This window comes from Glossina fuscipes, unplaced genomic scaffold (assembly GCF_014805625.2).
Source record: "Glossina fuscipes isolate IAEA_lab_2018 unplaced genomic scaffold, Yale_Gfus_2 3, whole genome shotgun sequence".
Classification (NCBI taxonomy): domain Eukaryota; kingdom Metazoa; phylum Arthropoda; class Insecta; order Diptera; family Glossinidae; genus Glossina; species Glossina fuscipes.
Window position 1 is genome coordinate 7,182,582 of NW_023998417.1, and position 21,015 is coordinate 7,203,596.

General features: G+C 33.5%; 2 protein-coding genes across 3 annotated transcripts in view; one reads left to right on the top strand and one right to left on the bottom strand.

The window, feature by feature from the left end:
* Nucleotides 1-257: 257 nt before the first annotated feature.
* Nucleotides 258-21,015, bottom strand: part of LOC119635159 (dedicator of cytokinesis protein 3) — a 68,297-nt gene continuing 47,539 nt past the window's right edge. The window contains exons 4-14 of one of the 2 annotated variants that reach the window (XM_038029784.1): nucleotides 9,567-9,687; nucleotides 9,241-9,487; nucleotides 8,929-9,155; nucleotides 7,349-8,861; nucleotides 6,058-6,878; nucleotides 5,878-5,987; nucleotides 5,591-5,608; nucleotides 3,009-3,215; nucleotides 2,774-2,948; nucleotides 2,482-2,703; nucleotides 258-2,406 (exon numbers count right to left, since the gene is read on the bottom strand). In XM_038029784.1, coding sequence (XP_037885712.1) covers nucleotides 355-2,406; nucleotides 2,482-2,703; nucleotides 2,774-2,948; nucleotides 3,009-3,215; nucleotides 5,591-5,608; nucleotides 5,878-5,987; nucleotides 6,058-6,878; nucleotides 7,349-8,861; nucleotides 8,929-9,155; nucleotides 9,241-9,487; nucleotides 9,567-9,687 — 5,713 coding nt within the window. In that variant the 3' untranslated portion in view covers nucleotides 258-354. The remainder of the gene's footprint in view (nucleotides 2,407-2,481; nucleotides 2,704-2,773; nucleotides 2,949-3,008; nucleotides 3,216-5,590; nucleotides 5,609-5,877; nucleotides 5,988-6,057; nucleotides 6,879-7,348; nucleotides 8,862-8,928; nucleotides 9,156-9,240; nucleotides 9,488-9,566; nucleotides 9,688-21,015) is intronic. The other variant, XM_038029786.1, reaches the window with a different exon arrangement.
* Nucleotides 19,160-21,015, top strand: part of LOC119635160 (innexin inx3) — a 21,678-nt gene continuing 19,822 nt past the window's right edge. Inside the window, exon 1 of the mRNA XM_038029789.1 lies at nucleotides 19,160-19,177. The gene's annotated coding sequence lies outside the window, so the exon portion shown is untranslated. The remainder of the gene's footprint in view (nucleotides 19,178-21,015) is intronic.

The window sequence follows — 21,015 nt, forward strand, 5'->3', positions numbered from 1 at the left end:
AGTGACAGCAGTCGCAGTGCTTTGCGACAGTTTCCTACAAAAATTTGTTGGCAATGATGATGGCAATGTATGAGCATGATTGCGACAATGATGATGTGTATGGCTCTGATAACGATGTTGATGGTTGCTACAATGTTTTTGACTATGTTGAATTAATTGTGGATTTGGTGACGTGGTCGAATGTAAAGTCAAGGAAGACAATGACTGTGAGGCGTGTACGACAGCCTGTTCGGTGAATTGTACACGTGTTGGTGGTGATGGTGAAGTTGTTATAGGTGATGTAGATGTTTCGGTAGACGTTGAAGCGTTTTTATTAAATGTGTATGGTGATTTGTGGCAGCGACATATTGCAACTCAAAAAGTGCTGCCAGCTTCACCAAGAGATTCATTCTTATCAACACCACCAGCAGCTACAGCACTATTAGCATTATTAGTTAACGTATGATTTACGGCCTTTGGTGAGACGTAGCCATCAATATGGCCGTTCGTTTGGTTTTGTTGATGCTGTTGTTGTTGTTGTTGTTGCTGTTGTGGTTGTTGTTGTTGTTGTTGTTGTTGTTGTGGTACATGATTTGAGAAATTGATATGATTATGGGCATGATGATGATGATGATTATGCATATGAGTCTGATTGGAATGTGTTGAAAGTTGTTGAATGGCAGGCGATTGTGGGCCTTCTACAACCGCCTCATGGGCAGCTATAATATTTAGAGATTTAGGTGGTATTGGTGGAGGTGGCATTGGCAGTTCCTCTAGATCAAAGGAACTAGAAGAGTTCTCCCTATGATTCATATTGAGATTGCTAGTATGACCTGCGTCCATATTTCCATTTGTTGATATGCGACAATGATCCCGATGTTGAAGAGATAAATTTATTGCAGTTGGATCTTCAGTCAAATTATTTAATTGATTCAACTCCTGGGCACTTGTGGTGGAAATCCCCGAGTCTCGAAATTCGTTCGGAGCAGGTGGGAGCTTTAAATGGCCATCGTTAAGCGAGTGCGTAAGTGAATGGGGAGCTTGATCAGCTTCAGGATCATCAAAACTTATGTCTACAACAGCATATTTTTGATTATGTTGCTGCGAAATGGAATGAGGCCGTCGCGGCATAGTTGAGCCTACAGGTTCTTGGGTAAAGTCGTTGAATACCATAGGATTAGAAGCCCGTTTATCTGGCGTTATACCCCTGGGAGGTAGGGGTGGAGCACCAGGAGAAGACGGCGGATTTAAAATACGTTTTGGTGGTACTTCTGGACTATCGACCAACGTATTGACGCTGAAATTCTGGGACCTCGGTCGGCTGGGCACAGGAGGAGGAACATTTTGCGACTGTGAAAATTGCAAATCTCTACCAAATTCATTATTATTGTGAAGAGACTCTTTACTTAAGGTTTGATATGAATTGTAGGAAAAGGAGTTGAGAGAAAGATTAGAAGCTTCTACAGGTCTCAATGTTTCTCCTGGCCTGGTGTAGATCTCATCGTGTTCGTAATAATTGGAAGCAGATATTAAAGACGTAGGGCCACTATTAGTACCTAAACTCAGAGTTCGTTTCTCAGTAGGTAACGGCGGCAACGGTGTATTTACAATGCTTTCCGAATGCTGCCTTTTCAATCTTCCCAAACCTGAAAGACTTTGCTTTAATTGAGAAAATCTCTCTAAGAGACGATTATGTAATGGCTGCACACCAGCTGGTGCCAATTGACCATGCAATTCTAAAGCTTGATCTAAAATTTGAATTTGTTCCAAGATTAAGCTTTTGAGCTTCTGGACGTTAGCCTGCTGACCCTGGCCTTGAGGTGATTTCAAAAATTGCTCTGAGAAGAAAGCTTCTTGATATTTACTAATGCCTCCCATCACGTTGGCATCGATTATACCTTGCAGTCGCATCGAAAATGGATTGATATTGCGTTTCGGTTCGTTGCGGTATTGCACAATAAGGTCCCATAATTCTTTGGCTACATTGTTCATCGTTTCGCAAGCGAATTCAACCGGTGTCAGCTCTTGCACGGACTTGTGTTTAACTTCAAACCAACGCAGTATACCCGGCAACGGATTAGCTATATCCAAAGTGGTACGCTCAATCCACATAGATTTGAATTCATTATCCTTATCGACTGTGCCCTTATAGATTGGCCTATCATAAATAAAGCGACTGACATCGTTGACTTCGTAAAAACGGGCGATTTTCTCTGGCACCGGTACCATGGCTGTTTTTAAAGCTTGGGCATCGGCTACGGGACGTACATAGCTAATTTGTATGTACTGCTCGCAGGCTGATAAAATTGTATGATCGGGTGGACTGTTATTGGTTAAAATTTGAGCTGTAGGAAATTCCGTTTGTAAACGTTGTGTAAAAGCACCAATCCGTTCGTATTCAAGACCACGATAAACGAATTGCTTGTTCTGCGCGCGAATAAAATGAAAATAACATATTCACATATGTCTTGCAGATAAATAGATCTTATTATAAATACTTACTCGAACAAATAAAGGAAAGCCTAGACCGTAGAAACCTACACGAAAGTATTCAGGCTCGGGCCTTAATTGCGTCAAGATATTTTGAAAGAATTTTGCTTGCAATATTAAAGTATCACTTAATTTATTGTAATCGAAACGTTTAGTTTCGTAAAGTAAGGCTAATTCCTTGCAGAGCGGAATGCCTTTCTCCCAGCATTTTCCTTTGTCAAAATATTTCAAAATCTGAAATATGGAAATAAGTCGTTTCTAAAAAATTTCCTCTCACTATTGAAGAGATTTTTAGAAAAATTACTTCATGATATAATCTCTCTTTGCGTTGCCATTCCGGTTGGCCGCCGCTATCACTGGGTGCAAAAATTAATGATTCACGATCCCAACTTAACATATTAGCGTAAAGCTTCAAAGTGAAACCGGCTTCCGTATAATTTTCAGCTTGTAAGTGTAGATCATGCAATTTATAAATGTATCTGAAAGATAAAATTTCTATTAGAAATTTTTTACTCGCTTTCTAATAAGTTTGATTATACCTTAAATACATCTCCTTGCGATTGATTTCATTTTTGTAGAAATTCAATAAATTTACGGTGCAAGACATCCGTTTGTCACGATTTTCTTCTCCTTGCATAACGCTACGATAGTCCAATAATCGTTCCAGTAATCTGGTTACTGATCCTATAAAAGCGGTACCAGCCTCTTTCCAGCTGGGGTTTTCCGTCTGCACTTTCTCTAAGAGTCTTAACAAGAATTTAAATTTATTAATTCTTTTCCCCCTAAAAAGTTGATAGACTAAATCTGATAACTATAAGCTTGAATAAAGGGCTAGAATATATTTAATACGAAAATAACAGCATAAAATACGTGAAAAATTAAATCAAATCAAAAAATACTGAAATAATTTAATGGATTTCACAGATACAAAATTAATAATTCAATCGATTTTATCAAAGAATTTTTTCTGCAAAGACTGCAGACTATAATAATAAGCTCATAGGTATCTTTAGTAAAGAAAGAAAACAACTTTCGGAGATTGCGATAAGAGAGTGTATTCCGAGTCGATTCATTTACACTGATCTGACATATCTTGCTCAAATTTTGAATGGGAACATATGACTGGATGGATGAAATCTGAAACGATTTTGTAGTTGCCTTGATATAGTTTATATCGCAATTAACTGAACAAGTGGCTACACATTGTTATCAATATTTTGAAATTCTTTTTCGAGTATTTTTCAAAATTTTTTAAATTTCTTGCGCTCATTTTCAAACTAAATTATCTTAGATTATATATTTGGCCAGCAGCAGCAGATAACTAACAGGTCGAGTTGAAAAAACTTGCTTATCATCTCAGTATCAATTTTGAAAACGGTAACAACCCCGTAAATAGTGGTCAATTTTTTACAGTTGGTTGGTTAAGGATTTTCAACATTGATGTTGATTATAGATTTCAACTGAAAAAAATCAGGTAAGCAAAGCTAATTTGCTAAAGAAGAGAGAGAGCGTACACAAAAAGTTGTGACTTTAAGGATAACCAAATACTTTTCTTTTCCGGAAGCCTTCGATACCGAATGCTTCTAGTTTAGTCATACTGTGCATTTTTTTGGGTGCTTGCGTGTATCCCTTAGAAAAAGGCGTTAGATAAATTGAATGCAGGACACAAAAAAAGTCGTACAAGGCTTGGAAAGAAAATTGTAATGCTGAAAAGTTTAGAACAACATAAACAACAAGACATGTACAACGGATGAGGGGATTTTTGAATTACAATTTCTTTTGGAATTATGACTTAATACTGAATATCTATTCATAAAGCGGGTAATTATGATGAATTGACTTTTATTTTACTTTTATTTATACCGATTTATTTTTGTTATACTTTGATGGTCTGAATGTAAAAATATTTTCAACATTTGTGCAATTACCGTTAGGAACTATGAGATGTAGTAGCTATAGCTAGTGATAGTTAATAATAATAATAATACATTAATTGCTCATTATTGTCACAAAATAAGCCTCTTGGCGCCAAAAAAATCAAAAAAAATAAAAAGAAATCAGCAAATGAACAAACAGCATTAAGAAGCAATGAAATAAAATGCTTTTGTGCATATAATATTATACTCTTGTAAATATAAACTCAATTTTCTAATGAGATCTTTAAAAAAATCGATTAAAGCGAAATTAAAAGAAAACAATGACGAATTATCTATTTCAAAAGGAAGGTGTTCACACGATTTATAAGCTTTTTCATGAAGGGATCCCTACTTCTGGGCTTCGATCGATTCTTAAAGAATTGATTTATTTAGCGGTCATAGAGTATATGATAAGATCATGCTGCTAGGCGCAGATTTTCAAAGCATCCCAAAAATGTGCTACGCCGCCGTAATCCTCGATCTTAGATAAATAAATAATATTAGTAGCACTGTCCTGTGAAATTCCATTCGTAATACTCTCTTCACTTTTTGCACTTATTCTTTTTCTTCTTCTTCTTCTGTTAGAGAATAAAATAGTCTTTAGAATGATTTAATGGTTTATGGGAATCGTAACGATATACTCGTCGAAGCGTAAGCCCTTAACAGCAAACCTACAGAAATTAAAATGTTAGAAGGAACCATAGACAAGTTGAAAGATGAATATACATCAAGCGGATCTTTGGTAGCCTTTGTTGGAAATCAAAACATAAAGTTTACAAATTATTTAGTTAATAAAATTGAAAGTTTTCTATTAAAGCGTCCGGCTAAATTAATGGATCACGTCAACGGCTGCGCATGTTTTTAATGGTTAAAGGAAAATTGGCTTCATCATGTGCTATTGCGTTGCGTTCGGATTTCTGTCTCCTTTTTTGGCGACCTTGAATACTCTAATAAGATGCAGACAAATCCAAGGACTTGGCTTTTCATAAAGTGAATGGAAAGTTTAATTAAAAAGCTTTCCAGTAAAAGTAACTAAACTAAAAGTGGGACGCACTCCATGAAAATAACCTTTAGTTAAAGAAAATAATGCTTTTTATATAGAGCTTTAAAAGTGCTGCAAACATTCGTAATATTAATAATAAAAACAAATTAAAGAAAATAATGTAATGACTTTAGTGTTCTTAATGAGATAAATGTACACTTACACCAAGCTTAGATGTTCCCTGTGTTTCCCAGGCGTTTAATATTTTAAAAATGTGAATAGGTTTTTTTTTTTTTTTTTTTTTTTTAAAACAAAGAAAAAAAAGTACATAAAAGATGAGAAGCACACATACTTATATGAATTTAAAAGTAAAAGAATTAAAGTAAATAATAGCGATGTCTGCATGTTGTTGGTTGTATATACAAAAGTATGGATTTTCACGAAACGCGATTAAAAGCTGAATATACTGTACATTTAAATTTGATTTGCAATAAAAAAAAAAATACTTACATTGTGCTAAATAATTCTCTGTATTCATCATCGCCTTTATTTTCACTAATTAATAAATCCAATTTATCGATTAGTTCACTTTCCACCAAGCGAAAAGAACCACGTGCGCACTATAATAATAACATTACTAATTAATAAGTAAAGACATTTTTTGGCTTTTTTTTTTATAGAAATTATCACCTGCTCGCATTGCATCATATCGTAAAATACGGTTAGAGTAGCTTTTCTTAAGGCCGGCTCTGGCACAAGTGTTACTTCTAAAAATGGTCCCACCATTGACGGTATAAAATGTAATTTTTGCTCACCCAATTGCGACCACATACTGAGTATCTGAAAACCCATTAAAACGCGCATATCGCCATGCGAATGCAAAATCTTACGCCTTTTTGGCTCTCTATATTTTTCCAATTGCAGTGACGGTTGCGTAAGAAAGGTAACCGCCAAACTGAAATATGACCACCATAGCTGGGAGTCGAATGATTTTGGTCCCAAAAACCGATAAACTAATGGCTTAGCAAACTCTTCTAATGCCTTACGTAAAACATCATTGCACGCTAGCTTAATTATAAGCCAATCGGTGGGAAAAACTAACCAATCTTGAGATAATAACTCTTCAAATACCAACAACGATTTCGCTAAAAATTCTTTCAAATCTCGTGGATCCTTATTGGGTGACAATTCATCCCAATAGCGTTTGTAATGCGTTTCATCCAATAATTGCAGCAGACCCAATAAGCATGCAACTAATTGCGGTAATACTGAATTCGATCCTTCTATTATGATAATAATAGTTTTGATTAAAATTGCTAAGATATTTTTGCACAATGAATCTAAATCATGCTGTAATGTATTGGTGACCTTCTCCCTTTGCTCCTTTTGCAAATCATATAAGTGATTTAGAATTTCTGATAGAATTTCAGCGCATAATTTTAGTTCGTCGCGTCTGCTTAAATGCATACGTAAATGCTTGCAGGCGACGCATAATATAACAGTGCGGGAATCTAAAAGAAAGAATTTTTAATTTGGTTGCCGTTAATAAATATATAAAGTGTAAATTTGTATACATATGTATATGCATATATATATATATATGTGTTCTTTTCTTAATTCTGAACTAGGTTTTTATAGATGGATCGAAATGTTAGATGACTCCCATCAAGTAGATCTGCGAATATTCTTTTTCTAGATTTTTTTGTTTGCAACTTTTTTCCCCCACAATAGATATATACAAGTCGGATAAGTACAAGCCGATCAAGTAAGGATACACATATCGAACTTAAATCATTTCTCAAGCTGCCGTAAAAGTTTCAAAACTAGTCAACGTATTCAAACTGACCGTCTTCGTACCGCAACGCTCGTATATAGTCTATTAAGAGGAGGAATTTAATAAGCCTATCCCGCAATCCTTCAGAGCGACAATGAAAGACACAACGTGCTTTCCCATATTTCGTTTGTAAATTTATTTTCTTACCGTCTTCATGGAAAAGTTCGCCAGACACCAAGTCTTTAACGGCTTGTAATTTCGCCTGCACTAAACGTATGGGTGCATCTCTGGGTATGGCATCGAGCATATTGCGCGCTAACATCCCTAATTCAGGAGCAGGTAAAGTATCCTTTAATTGTTCCAGCACAACCCCAGTTGAGTTTAATAAAGCTTCTTGCGTGGGTATAATCACATCATACGACGGCACTGCCAACATACCGTTTAAAGCTGTGAATAAAGAATGCAAATCTCGCCTAAATGAATCTTCGTATTGCCCGCCTGTAGCTCTTGCAAACAATTTACGCGATTGTATCAACAATTTGAAAATGTATTCTAATGAACCAAAACATTTCTGAAATGGATCTGGATGCTCGGCTTTAGTCATAAAGAGAGCCATATGTTCCACAGAGGTAATTAAACCTTTATAGACAAGGGCAGCAGCAAAATGATTCTCTATGTACTCGTTCATGACGGGACGAAAATGTTGGAATTTATTACTTTGCAATAAACTGAATATGCTGACAAGTACATGGAATACTAAGCCGGAATGTTGGGTACTATTGCCTTCTTCGTTGGAGAACATGGCAAATAAAGCATCGAGTACATCTTGCAAGAATTTAACAAGTTCTTCGTCATTTAAACGTAATACGCCAGTCAGCGAATCTTGTATCTTTTCAGGATGGGCTCGCCATTGCAGCAGAGACAATAGATCGGCATTTTGCGTCAATTTTGTTGAGCATAATAGCGAACGTATAACAAATATTTCTTTGGAACTGCGATGAAATATCGAACTACAATCAATTTTGGCATGCGGATCCTTGGGTTTACTTTGCAATTTGAGGTAGTTAGTAGCTAACAATTTGGAAGGATCTTCGCATTTATATACATATAATTCGTGCTGGCCGTCAGTCAGTGTTGCTCCGCTTGGATCCATTAAACGCGCAAAACTGAAGCCAAACAATTTTGGATCCGATTTTTCTCGCGTAGAACAATGTCGAAATTCAAAGCGCACATGAGCTGTCGAAAATTTATCAATGGGCACCGATAATCGTAACATTTCATTCCAACATGGCGAATTTTGATGATACAAAATCATCGATTTATAACAATGTTGCGTATCCATACCAGAAGCACCCCATAAACAATCACTTAATATCGTACCGGCTGTATCTAAAACGAGTACGGTGACCAGTATATTTTTGGCTGTATTTTTCCCACCCCTTTCGAATTCGCCACGCTCCAGAGTAATGAACATATCATTGCGAACATCGCCCGGCATTATGACATCCGGAAAACCCATTTTTCGCGTTATAGTTGTGCCTTGAAAAAGCAGCGGTTGCTCTTGACGTGCTTGCCCCAGACCGCCATGTAAAAGTTTCAAAGATACAACAATTCCTTGATGACTTTGACTGCTAGTAGTAATTAATTGAAATTTTCCGCTTGATTTCTTAATAATCAATTCCGGTAATTGATGGAAGTCTTTATCTTCGGTCTGGTAAATCTAGAAAATAATTAAAATTTTTTTTTATATGAATGTATTTTCTATTTATTGTGTAAAACTTACTTACCTTCAAAGAATATTCTTTTTCCTCGGTTTCAACGCTGCTATCAAAATGACAAATATCTGCCAGTGATAATACGCCAACACCGTACGGTCGACGATAATTAGCGATATTTGCACAACACGGATTGCTATTATATTTCTCGGATTTCTTTACGGAATCCGATGGCAATATTTTACCAACGCGCATAACCACAGCAACTAAGTAAAGTTCTTCATTTAAATCGCCTGCACCTGAATTTATTATTAAAAATTACACTATTATTATTATTTTCTTCCACTCAAAGGCCTTGAAAGCATCGCGCGTTATTAAGCATACCTAAATCGGTGAATACCGTACAATTACTGTGCAATTTCTCCAAATAATTCGAGTAGCCATCCTTGAAAATTTTTACCAGAAAGCGCTCCGATAATGGTTTCATTGGTACCGAACTGGCATCGTATAAATAGAAATACACTTCGGAATCATCACCGCCACCAATACGATAACCAAATTCTCGCATACAAAAGTATAAATGATGTGTTAAGATCTTTCTTTGAGTTTTGCGACGCAAAGTACCGCGACTCTAGAAGGTATCATCAATTGAATTAAAAAAATTTTTAAACGAAAAAAATGATTTTTAAGGAAAATACAAAAACACAAACCGATGACGCTTTAGCATTATCTGCGCTAGTTACATGAACGTTATATAGTCCTACTATCCCAATACTGTACGGATCAACGGCTAAAGCTCCTATACGTGGAACCAAGTCAAGACCTAGTTTTCTGAAAGAAAAAAGAAATAAATTGTACAATAATAAATTTGCGATTTATTTATCTACAGATTTCCAAGACATATGATTGGGTTATAAGTATTGGTTGGAAAGATCATGGAAGAATATTACAGCCGAGCGAAATCGCCATTAGATGCCCACAGAACACAGAACGTTAACTGATGTTTTTTTTTAAATTATTATTGTTAAGCAAATTTTTCCAGGCCGTTCTTTGTCGTTGATAGCAAGATCACCACATTTAAACCGTTGATATCGAAACCGACCGGCCTCACTACTAGCTTTTGAACGTGTTTGGTGATGGGCTTTGGCAGCAAATTTTTTCGAACTAAACAAAAAAAGTAATGAAGGTCGAAGGTCGATCGCTCTATGGCTAGCATCATTTTACGCTGAATAAATCAATATGGAAAACTGTTATTTTATGTAGAGAAAGTTCAACCTCATCAAATTCGAATCGTTACGTACACTGGTATTTTTGCCTGCACGAGTCTCTGATTAAAATTAACGCAAGCACGTAATATTTAACAACCTCCCTCTGCCTATTGTTCTGCTAACTTATTAACGCGTTTTCACTATCTCTTGCAATAAATTATTCGCTATTTATTTCTTAATACAGAAAATGCATAGATTCTGATCAAGTCCTCAACGCGAATATTGGGCAATGGCTGCGTACTTGCATAATTTGTGAACGTGTTAGTGGATCATTTAGGAGAATTATGTATGTATGCCAGTGTAAAGAATATATTGAAATTTTCTTCTTCTTCCGAACTCGATTTCTTAGCTATTTATAATATTACCTGAATACTTCTGAATAAATAATGTCTACCTTTGCAACTAATTTGAGGATAGTTTAGCAGCATATACAATCAGCTTTGAACAATAGTTTTTAAGCTTTTGAAAATTGCATTAACAGATTTTTAAACATTTAGTGTATATCGCTTGTTATGCCTACGAAGAGAATTGCTTTGAAAGCAATAAAGAATAAGTTTACTAAACTTTGCTATATACCGTCGCCCTGATACTACAACAATACAAATAACATAATAAATAAACAAATATAGTTAACTGAAATTCGTATGTTCACACATTCTCTTATAAAAAATATATATGCATGAGAAACGTATGCGTTGTTAAACATTTCGATGACTCATGACTTTCAACGGAAAATGAAATGAAATAACATATCAACGAAACTAAAGAAACTAAGGGGTCAGCATTGGACAAATCGCTATCATTATTGCTATAATGGTTGCTAAATTCCAGCATAAATGTCAACTCTTCTTCCCCGCCCCCCCCGCCCAACGCTTTTATAATTCGTATCAACGGCGGCAGCAAAGGTAGCAAGAAAAAAAAAAAAGAAAAGAAAAAAAAAAGAAGAAAAACATAACCCATCTCATATGAAGGCCAGTTTGCTGGCTGTTATATTGATTTTGACTTCATATTACTGATGCTGTATTGCAAGCCATATCCACACAACTACATATAGCCACGACTACTACTACTACTACTACTACTACTGGTAGTGAAATATTTTCTTATTTCATTTTGTTGTTGCATTCACAGTTGTTGCTGCCGGTTCTACGCTGGCATCATATACCTGTATTACGCAAACACAGAGATAGCACAGGTAAGAGCAAGAATATGCTTTATGTGCGAATGCACATAAGAATACAAAAGCAATTGATGATCACTGAAATGTACTTGTATATATTCATGTATGCATGTGTGTGTGTGTGTGTGTGTGTGTGTCGGTAAATATGGTTATATGTGTTCCACATATAGACATTGAGATATCCTTTGTCTTTTTCCTTTTTTTTTATATATTATAATAACGAGTTTTCTTATAAATAATAATGATGACCACATATATACGTACAAAAATTTACATCTAAAAGTGTTTTATGGCCCACGACGAAGAGAAAGTATATAAGAAAAAGTGAAAGAGAGATAGAGAGACATGAAAATTATTGCTCTTATCTAAGAGAAATTTAGGCAGAGAATTTCTTATCAAATTCTCTCTTTTGATATGATCATAGCTTGAGTAATTCCATGGTATGCAGGATTTATTCATGCTGTTCTTAGATTGAAATCACTTCAAATTCATACAAACATGTATATACCTCGAAGGTATATTTCATTAGGTTTGAGGAAAAGTTCCGTTTACGTTAAATTTTTTAGTAACAACATAATCATATATGAATGATGGGAAGATTTTTTAAATCAAGAAGCAAGTGGTAATTAAAAACCAATGTGATATTTTGCCTCTATCTCTCTCTCTCTCTCTCTCTCTCTCTCTCTTTTCATCCGCAATAAGAAACTAAGAGTTTTGATCTCTTATTTACAACATTCCCAAATTATTGATAGACTTTTTAAGTAATTGACAAGATTTTTATATACCTGTTTTTTGATCAAGTTATGTATGTCCCTCCGTCCGTGTAGCTATATGTAAGCATTTTTTCATTATATCAAAATTCTTAATTATTGTTGTACGTAGGTTGATCACCGACATTAATTGCCAAATAATCATTGAAAGATACGCAGCTGCCCAGCATATGGAAATCGTTATAATTTATTGCAATAGTAATGAATCTATTCGGACTAAGTTTGATTAAATGACTTCGTAAGTAAGAAAAATTGCTTCTTTGGAGCAAAATTAACTTTTGAACGTATTCTGTAGTCAACACCAATGCCAATGTTGAAATAAAAGAGGGCTTTTTAGTTACCGCCAATGGAAAATGCTGCAGAATACTTGATTGCTGATTTTTAGTGGCAAGAACTAGATGATTTGGATATGGGCGAGATGAGGTTTTAACACAAAATGGTACGACACAAAATCGATAATAAATCAACCATGCACTTGAGAATTAAAGATTTCTAAACGGCGAAAGGAACAGGATTTCAAGGCGAAGCCTCCGATAAGTCTTCAAATTATTCCAGTATTTTCGATATCAGGTTAAGCATTGTAAACACATCCTGATTTAAAAAGTGTAAGCAAACATTAGAGTTTTTAAAAGAAATTTCTAGGCGTCTCCTATGTACATAGGCTTAATCGAGTAGTTTAGGAAATTTGAGTTATCACGACCCATGGGTGTATGGCAATTTTTCTGTGCGCTCCTCTCCACCTCTCCTCCTGTATTGCTAATTTTCAAATTGAGAAAATTAGTATAAATGAATCAAACTTAAGGTCAAGATTGAAAAGGCAATTGTTGATCTGTCCACAGGTTGGATCAGAATTGGTAAAAAAACAGAATCTCCATAGAAAATCCAGCAATTTTAACGAAAGTTCATCATCAAACTATTAAGGGTTCGGTCACTATTTGATTTATAAATAGATTTCTAATGTGCCTTTAACCACCAGACGCACGATCTTCGCAGCCTCATCGTTTATCGGCAGGTGAGCAGTCTACCACGGCAAAGAAACGCTGAAAAGGTCTGCTTGAATTTTTTCTTCTCCTATACTAGTCACATAGATAGCCCAAATGATTTGATGTCCCGAAATTACTACAGATCGATTTTTAGAATCGATGATGAAGTTTCTTTTAACTGGCCTAGGTACAGATATTACTGGGGGTATAGGGACTACTGGTGATGATGTTATCCCACGTACCTCTGCCTAACAGTAATCATCTTCTTTTAAAAGTGGTTCCTTTTGGGGCATTGACTAGGCTATTCAATATACATTAGATCTAGAATGAATATACAATAGTTTTCAAATTTACAACCAACATAACGGACACGTATTCATTTTGATGCCCTATTGTATATTCAAAACCATCATAGGATGATTATCAATGTGAGTAGGAGTTATGTACCAAATTTAGCTACAATTTCTTGTCCGTCTTAACTTTTAGTTATTCTTTTCACTAATTTTAATTAATGGCTACAGATTATGTTTCTGGAGAGCTTATCGAAATGACTTACTTAAGCAAGAGAAGGTATAAAGCGAAAAGTCTTAGAAATTGTTAGCGAATATGTCAATAACTTTCAAGCCATAACAGATATAGATAGGTCCACAATTTATTGCAAGTGTTAGTAGAACAGCATTGCGAAAATGATCGCGATTTACTAACTAGAGTAAGAAATCCATGATCGGAAGTATTATTCCAATTGGGATAATTATTTTTAAAAACTTCGAATGCAAATCTTTTTAGTTATTTTAAATTTTATACGAACTTTCGAGAAAATCGAAATCTTTTCGCATTTTTAGTTTTTCTATAATATATTTGGAAACCCTATAAATGATTTTGAAGTTCTTTACCCAAACACATTCAAATACTTTAAGCATACACAGCTGAAGAGAAAACGCGTCTCAAAACTTGTTTCAATTTGATGTGTGTATGCGTCACAAGTTCAACTTGAATCTAATGTTGAGTTGAGATAAATGGAGTTGAATTGTATTTGTATTTGGACAACCATCACATCGCGTAAAGAGGAGAGAATGAAGTAAAAAAAAAAAAAAAAAGAAAAAATACTAAATAAGTAAATAAATAAGAAAAAAAAAAGATAACGAAATAGTTCAGAGAAAGAAAGCCCAGAGACGAAATTTCCAACATATATAAAATAAATTATTAGCTGAAACGCGACACGTTCAATACTCGTTCCACTACGTATGTTCGGTTTAGGGGTTTGGCCATACTTTGGCGAACTGTCAGATAGTTTAAGACAGTGAAGCTAAAATACGAGAAAAGAAATATATATGTACATATACATATATATATATATATATATATATATATATATATGAAATATAAAGAAGATCAGCACGGTAGCTGTTGGTAGTAATGAACTCTTTTAAGTCAGTTTTAATTAAGTACTTTTAAGTAGAGTAGAGAGTGTGATTTTTTCCGTTTTTTTTTTTGTTTTTTTGTTTTGTTAGTATTTCTTTTGTGTGTGGCGTTTATGAATGATAGTAGAGTATATGATATGCGTGTATATATATATATATGTTTGTGTGTGTGTGTGTGTGTGTATGTTTGTGTGTACATATATAAGTGTTTGTGTGTGTGTGCCATTATTGTTTCAATTTATATCTACACTCCTCATACATAGGTATTTATAGTGCGGATGGCCATTGTTGTCGGTAGCAAAAAAAAAAAGAAAAAAAAAAGGGAATTTTCATTTTTTAATTAAAAGTTACAAAACAAATAAACATTTAATATAATAAAGTGATGTGCTTCACTTGTATAAATATATATATATATAAAGATATAAAGACGACTAAGGAGGCAAATAATGAAATTTACAAATAAATTTACATAATTTATGAAGAAAAAAAAACATAACTAAGTCGAATAGATAGATACAGATACATAAAGAAAATGTTAAAGTCATTTAAAGAAATGATATATACGCATAAACATATATGTATGTGGTATGGTCTAAACCTCGAGATATGTAAACCAGCAGATCGTTCAGCGACATTGTATGAATGCCTTATAGACAGAAGAGCTGTTGTGCGTTATGTAGTGTTTACACATCGATAAGTAAAGGTAACAAAGTAAGAAATATAAATAAAAGTAGAGAAAAGAAACCGAAATAAGGAAACCTATCCAATGTATCATAAAATACAATATTTTACTGAAGTTAGAAATGAGTGTGCCATCTTCATACTTAGGATTTATACATGCATACCACTTACTAACATACCTCTGCATGCAACAATGCACATGCCTATTAGACAATCTAAAAAGTATTAAGCTCTATTAAATATCACTCTATACACATTATCGTCGATATATACGAACTAATATATGAAACGAATTAATTTATTAAATTATATTATTAGAGGATCAATATTTTTTAGACTAGCTATACATAATTATATACATAAATACATAAATATATATATATATATATATATGTATATATAGCTATACATGTGCATTAGGTTATTGCCATATGAATATATCTTTTTATGGTCACAAAACATGCTTTAAATTGTAGACAGTAACAACTTCAACATTTGATGTCTTAATATATAAGTGAATATGTATACATATATATATATAGCTAGAAACGAATGTGACTTATGTGATAATAGATGCCACTCCAAACAACAACAAAAAAAGTTATAAGTAGTATGTATGCAGACAGACATAGATAGGAAAACCATTTAATTTTTTATTTTTTCTTAGTTGCTTTAAACATTTCATTTCTCTTAGCCGGTATGCAGCAGTAAATGTGAATATATGATAAAATTTAATTTGTGCAAAAAAAATATGACATTATGTTTCAATATTATTTAAAATTTTTAAAATATTCATTATAAAAGTCACCGTGTTGATGGTACACAAATACTTAATAGTAATACATGCCGGCACCACAACATGGATCGTATATACGGGCTGCACCCGTTTCTTTTTTTTTTTTTTTTTTTTTTTTTTTTTGTATTTTATCTTACAATTGCAAACATAGCTCAAAGTTAGTTATATACCTGTGTTTATGTTTCGTTTGTATGTATGTTTATATGGATATGAATGCCACGACAACAGGCCATTTTATGTGAAAAATTCCACTTTTGTAAAATCCCTTGAATCATAAGACCACTTTTAGTTTGTTAACGTCTGCACTATTATCAGATCGTTCGTGCGTTTATTCGTTCGTTTGGTTTGTTGGAACGTGCAATGATTCAACGTTCAAATGTGTTTCTACAGTGTTTTCAATGAGTTTACATATTATTTATTATTTTTATTATTTCTATTATTATTATTATTACATATAAATATTTGTAATTTGTTGTGCAGTAATATGTCCGAAAATATGATATGCGTTTTAATATTTTTTGTTTTTAAATATCTAGTAAAAATTAAAAGAACAAAAGATTTTAAAAACTTTTAATTTACCAAAGATGTAACAACTCTTCTAACTACTTCGGGAGCACAGTTTTTTTGGTTTTTAGAAGAAATTATTATTATTATTATTATAATTATTGTTAATTCAGCCAGAGAAGAAATTCTAAGACTAAATTCTTAAAGCACTAGCATGTAAGGCTTTCGACTTTATAAAAAACCGCACTTAAGACTTGAACCCATGACCACTGAGTTGCTAGTCGAGACTCTTGCCTACTCGACCACTAAGGCGGATATTAGAAGAATTTAAAAGAAAAATGATACATGAAATTCCCTTTTAAATCATCTATCGTAGGAGCGTCTTTGTCGCCACATCACAGAAGGATCGAGTTTATTTACTTTATCAAAACGTTTGCAAAACTCAAGCGCAAGCGTCAGATACCCTAGAAAACATTTATCATTGATCAATATCAGTTTTTGAATTGGTTGAGCCAAGTCCGTCTGTATTTCCATGTTTGATAAGCATTATCTTGGCTGCAAAAATCAGCTTCAAATTTACCGAAAGCACTTGGAATTCTTGTAGGTAGATTGATATTGAAAATGACTCAAATCTGTCAAAGGACAAGCCTAGAATATAACAGAAACTGATTTTTGATAAATTTGCAACAGATACAATGATAAAGAATATCTTACTTAAACGTTCTGGGTGATTGTACAGCATCTGTATAAAATGAGAGAAAATCGAACACTCCCACTCAGTATTAAGGAGTACTGAAATTTAAACTTTTCATTTTTTTCTTTCTTTTTTTAGAACGCAGGGAGCGTGTCCAAAAGATTCGCTCACAGGCAAATATAATTTGTTGACTTTTTCCAATTTTGAGCACTTTTCGAATATTTACCTTCTACGTGTTTGCTTTGCATTTGTTTAGTGTATCGCATTTATTTATGTTATTTAAAAGAAAACAAAGCGTTATCGGTATTTGCGTATTTGGTCTTTTACGGAGTAAGTATATATATATATTTTTTGTTAAACAACAATCAAAAATAGTCGCATAAGACTGAGAAACTTAAATAAAAAGAAAGTTGTCCTTCATCTTCGAGGTGGTCTTTTATACGCAACCCCTTAATATATAGAAAAAGAAATATCGCTCAATATGTTATCAATTAAAAGAATGCGCATAATATCCGCGATCACACATCCACACATTTTACAAAAAACCAAAACTTAAGATTGCCTACGAAATATCAAAACTTTTTTGAGACATTTTTCGAATTTGTCTATGCATACTATGCATATATTTTGACCAATTAAATCAATTTTTCAATTTGATCAACAAAAAATAAATCCATTTAGCTTGAGTTCGTGAGAATTTGAAAATATCAATTATCAGACCAATATAACTAAATTAATTCTGAGCCTTGAGATAGGCAATGGTACAAAGAGTTTGTAGCAGTATCTAACCTATCTCCGCCGGTATGCCTGAAACAGGCATACATTTTGAGGACTTGACCTGCTGTTTGAGGACTAAACCCTGCGGGTTTAAATGCCTGGAGAGACCTACCGCATCACTCAATAACTTCATAGCATGATATATAGATGTCGAGTCATTATGATGTCTATATAGTATCCATAGAACTCCAAAATTTGAAAACTAAGAGTCCGAATGTCATGAATTTTAATACCTTTCCTTTAGTTTGCTTCCTTCCTTTCCTACAAACCATATGGATTCGTTAATAATGATCATATGTCCGGCGAACTAATTAAATGATCTATTATTCAAATGCATGTACATATGTATATTGCATATCTCTAGAGGAGAAAAATTATGAATGGATACAAATAAATGGTAGTTATTTTACATATATTACTATATATATAAATATATCTCAATATCTAGTTTTTAATTACTCATCCATCCAGCAGATCAATTGCCGGTAATTGTGAAAGAGTTCAAAGGATATCCAAAGATTTGGTTACAAATTTTGCTTTCTTTGCTAGATTTGATTAACATAACACATTTCCATCAGAGATAACAATAATGCGGGCGACATAAAAACAAGAAAGAAAACTACCTAAAAGTCACAAAACTTTCCTGTTCTTGCCCACGGTGTCTTTGTAACATGACAACTTGAATGAAGTAAAAGAAAAAAAAACAAAAACAAAAAAAAAAAAAAAAAATGAGAGGAGCCAAAAAAATCGTTAAAAAGCAAATACTGATATTTGTCTCGTTACTCTTGTGATTGCTTTCGTGCTGTTGCTGACGCTATAGCAGTTATACAGCATAACCATGATTCAAAACTTCACTTGATGGCGTTGTACTAACTCAAAAACGGCGTTCTGAGGGCTGCGGCACGAACATACCCGCCACCAAAGTGAAAAACCTTTATTTCTCTTATTATAAATGTTATTACTGATCTGTTTCAACGTGTTAGTCTCACCATGGTATGCGAAATTTTTATATATATATATACATATATATATATATATATATAGATTTATATGTATATTGATGGCTTGAATATTCAATTCGCCAGAAGCACTACCAACCGTCAACCAGTCAATGTGTTAGTTTGTCGGTACGTCAGTTAGATTACATAGAATACTTGTTGCTTTTTAGTGGCAGAAAGAAAGCAGCAGCAGCAGCAGCAGCAGCAACAGCAGCAGCAACAGCAGCAACAACAAACAACAGCAATCAGGTTTGTTTTTATAAGATCATAAACTTTGTTTTTTTTTTCTTTTTCATTTTTCATTTTTTTTTTTTTTTTTTTTTTGTTTTTTCATTATTAGTAGAGCGAGCGTCTTTTCTCACAAGTTGTCTTTTGTCGCATGGTATTTAGTATATGGCTATAATTTAAAGCAACAACAAGATAACAATTCATTTAAACATAGTATAATATAAAGAGAACTTCTTTCATACAACATAAGAATATCAGGGGGAAACAAACGTATACTAGAGCAGAAGCTACTAAAGATATTTTAATTCACTCTACGTCTAAATACTTTTCGATAATAATTTAATTGAAAGATTTAAATAAAACCATTGCAACTTAATTAACTTCTCATCTGTGCTTTTAAAAGCCCTCAACTTAGCGCGAGATTAACAATTATAAAGTGATGAATAATTTAATTTCATCTACCATTTGCGATCGTACTCAGAGCAACATGCCAGAGATGCCCTAAGTTACAAGGCTGTCATAAGCATTTTTTTTTTTTTTATTTGTGATTTCGACAATTGAAAAATCCTTGTTATGCAAAGTCATAACAACTGTGATCAGAAAATACAATCACAACCTCGTATGATTAGTGGCCGGTTATAAGGTAAGGCTACGCTGTTATGTTGAAATAACTTTGACTAATTAGTAAAATATATCCGCATTTATCTATTTATTTATTCGCATGAGTAGCAGAACAGGTAAGAACTTCGCTTGCCCATGCAGCGCTTATTTTAGATTCTCTCGTTAGCATTAAAAGTCCACAAATTTATTTGCCAAAGTTTAGCAGTTTACTCAGTTCTTTACTATCTTTCTATCTCTCTCTATACACACAGTTCCCGAGTAGAACTGCAGCCTAGTGAAGTAATTAAGAAGCGATCTTATAAAGCTAATATAAAAGGGATTCAAGTTCAAGTGCTGTAGATCAGAGTCGATGTGATACTCGTTCGTTAAAGGCATAATATGTCATATGTCATCGCCAACATAAATCGTTTCTAGTAAATAAAGTGTCTGAGATTCGAATAGACCCAGTTTCACTTTGTTTCATTTCATTTATTAATCATGATTTTTGCATAACGTATTGCGTCGCGGCTAAATCCCACAAAGAAGTTTCATTGCCCTCTATTTTCATTGAAATTCCAAAATATCCACAAGAGACGCTTAACAAACGAAAAATAAAAAAAAATAAAAATATATATATATATATATAGTATTAATGTAAACACAATCACATGACCTTATAGCTTTACAAAAAAAAAATAAATAAAAAATAAAAGAAACGATCTGTGTATCCCTGTTAGAAGGAATACTTGCCAAGTCGAACGAAAGTAAACGAAGAAAATTATAAAAGAATATGTGTTTTTTTTTTTTTTTTTTGTTGTAACGCATAAAAGATTTAACATATTTATTTCAAACTTTTATCACGGGTTAGCTAATATTTTTCGTTAAATTATATCACATAAGATTGAAAAATTTTTGCACAGAATCACTTATCCTATATATGTGCATGCATGCATTCTCATCAAGTAAACTTGCAAGACTTGACAAGTACAGGCCGTTAAATGCAAATATATATGAATATATAATATATGTGATGTATATAAATTATATAAACATGTACACACATACGCACATACATACAAACACATGCACACATACAAGCACACAAATATATATATATAGTTTAGATCAATCATTGTTGTTAAAAGATCCTGAGGGATATGGTGCGAACGAACCAGATTTGCACTAAAGATATACTAAGGCAGCGAAAATGCCTTTTCGTTGAAGGAATGGATGAGTTGAAATGCAAAATGCAAAATGCA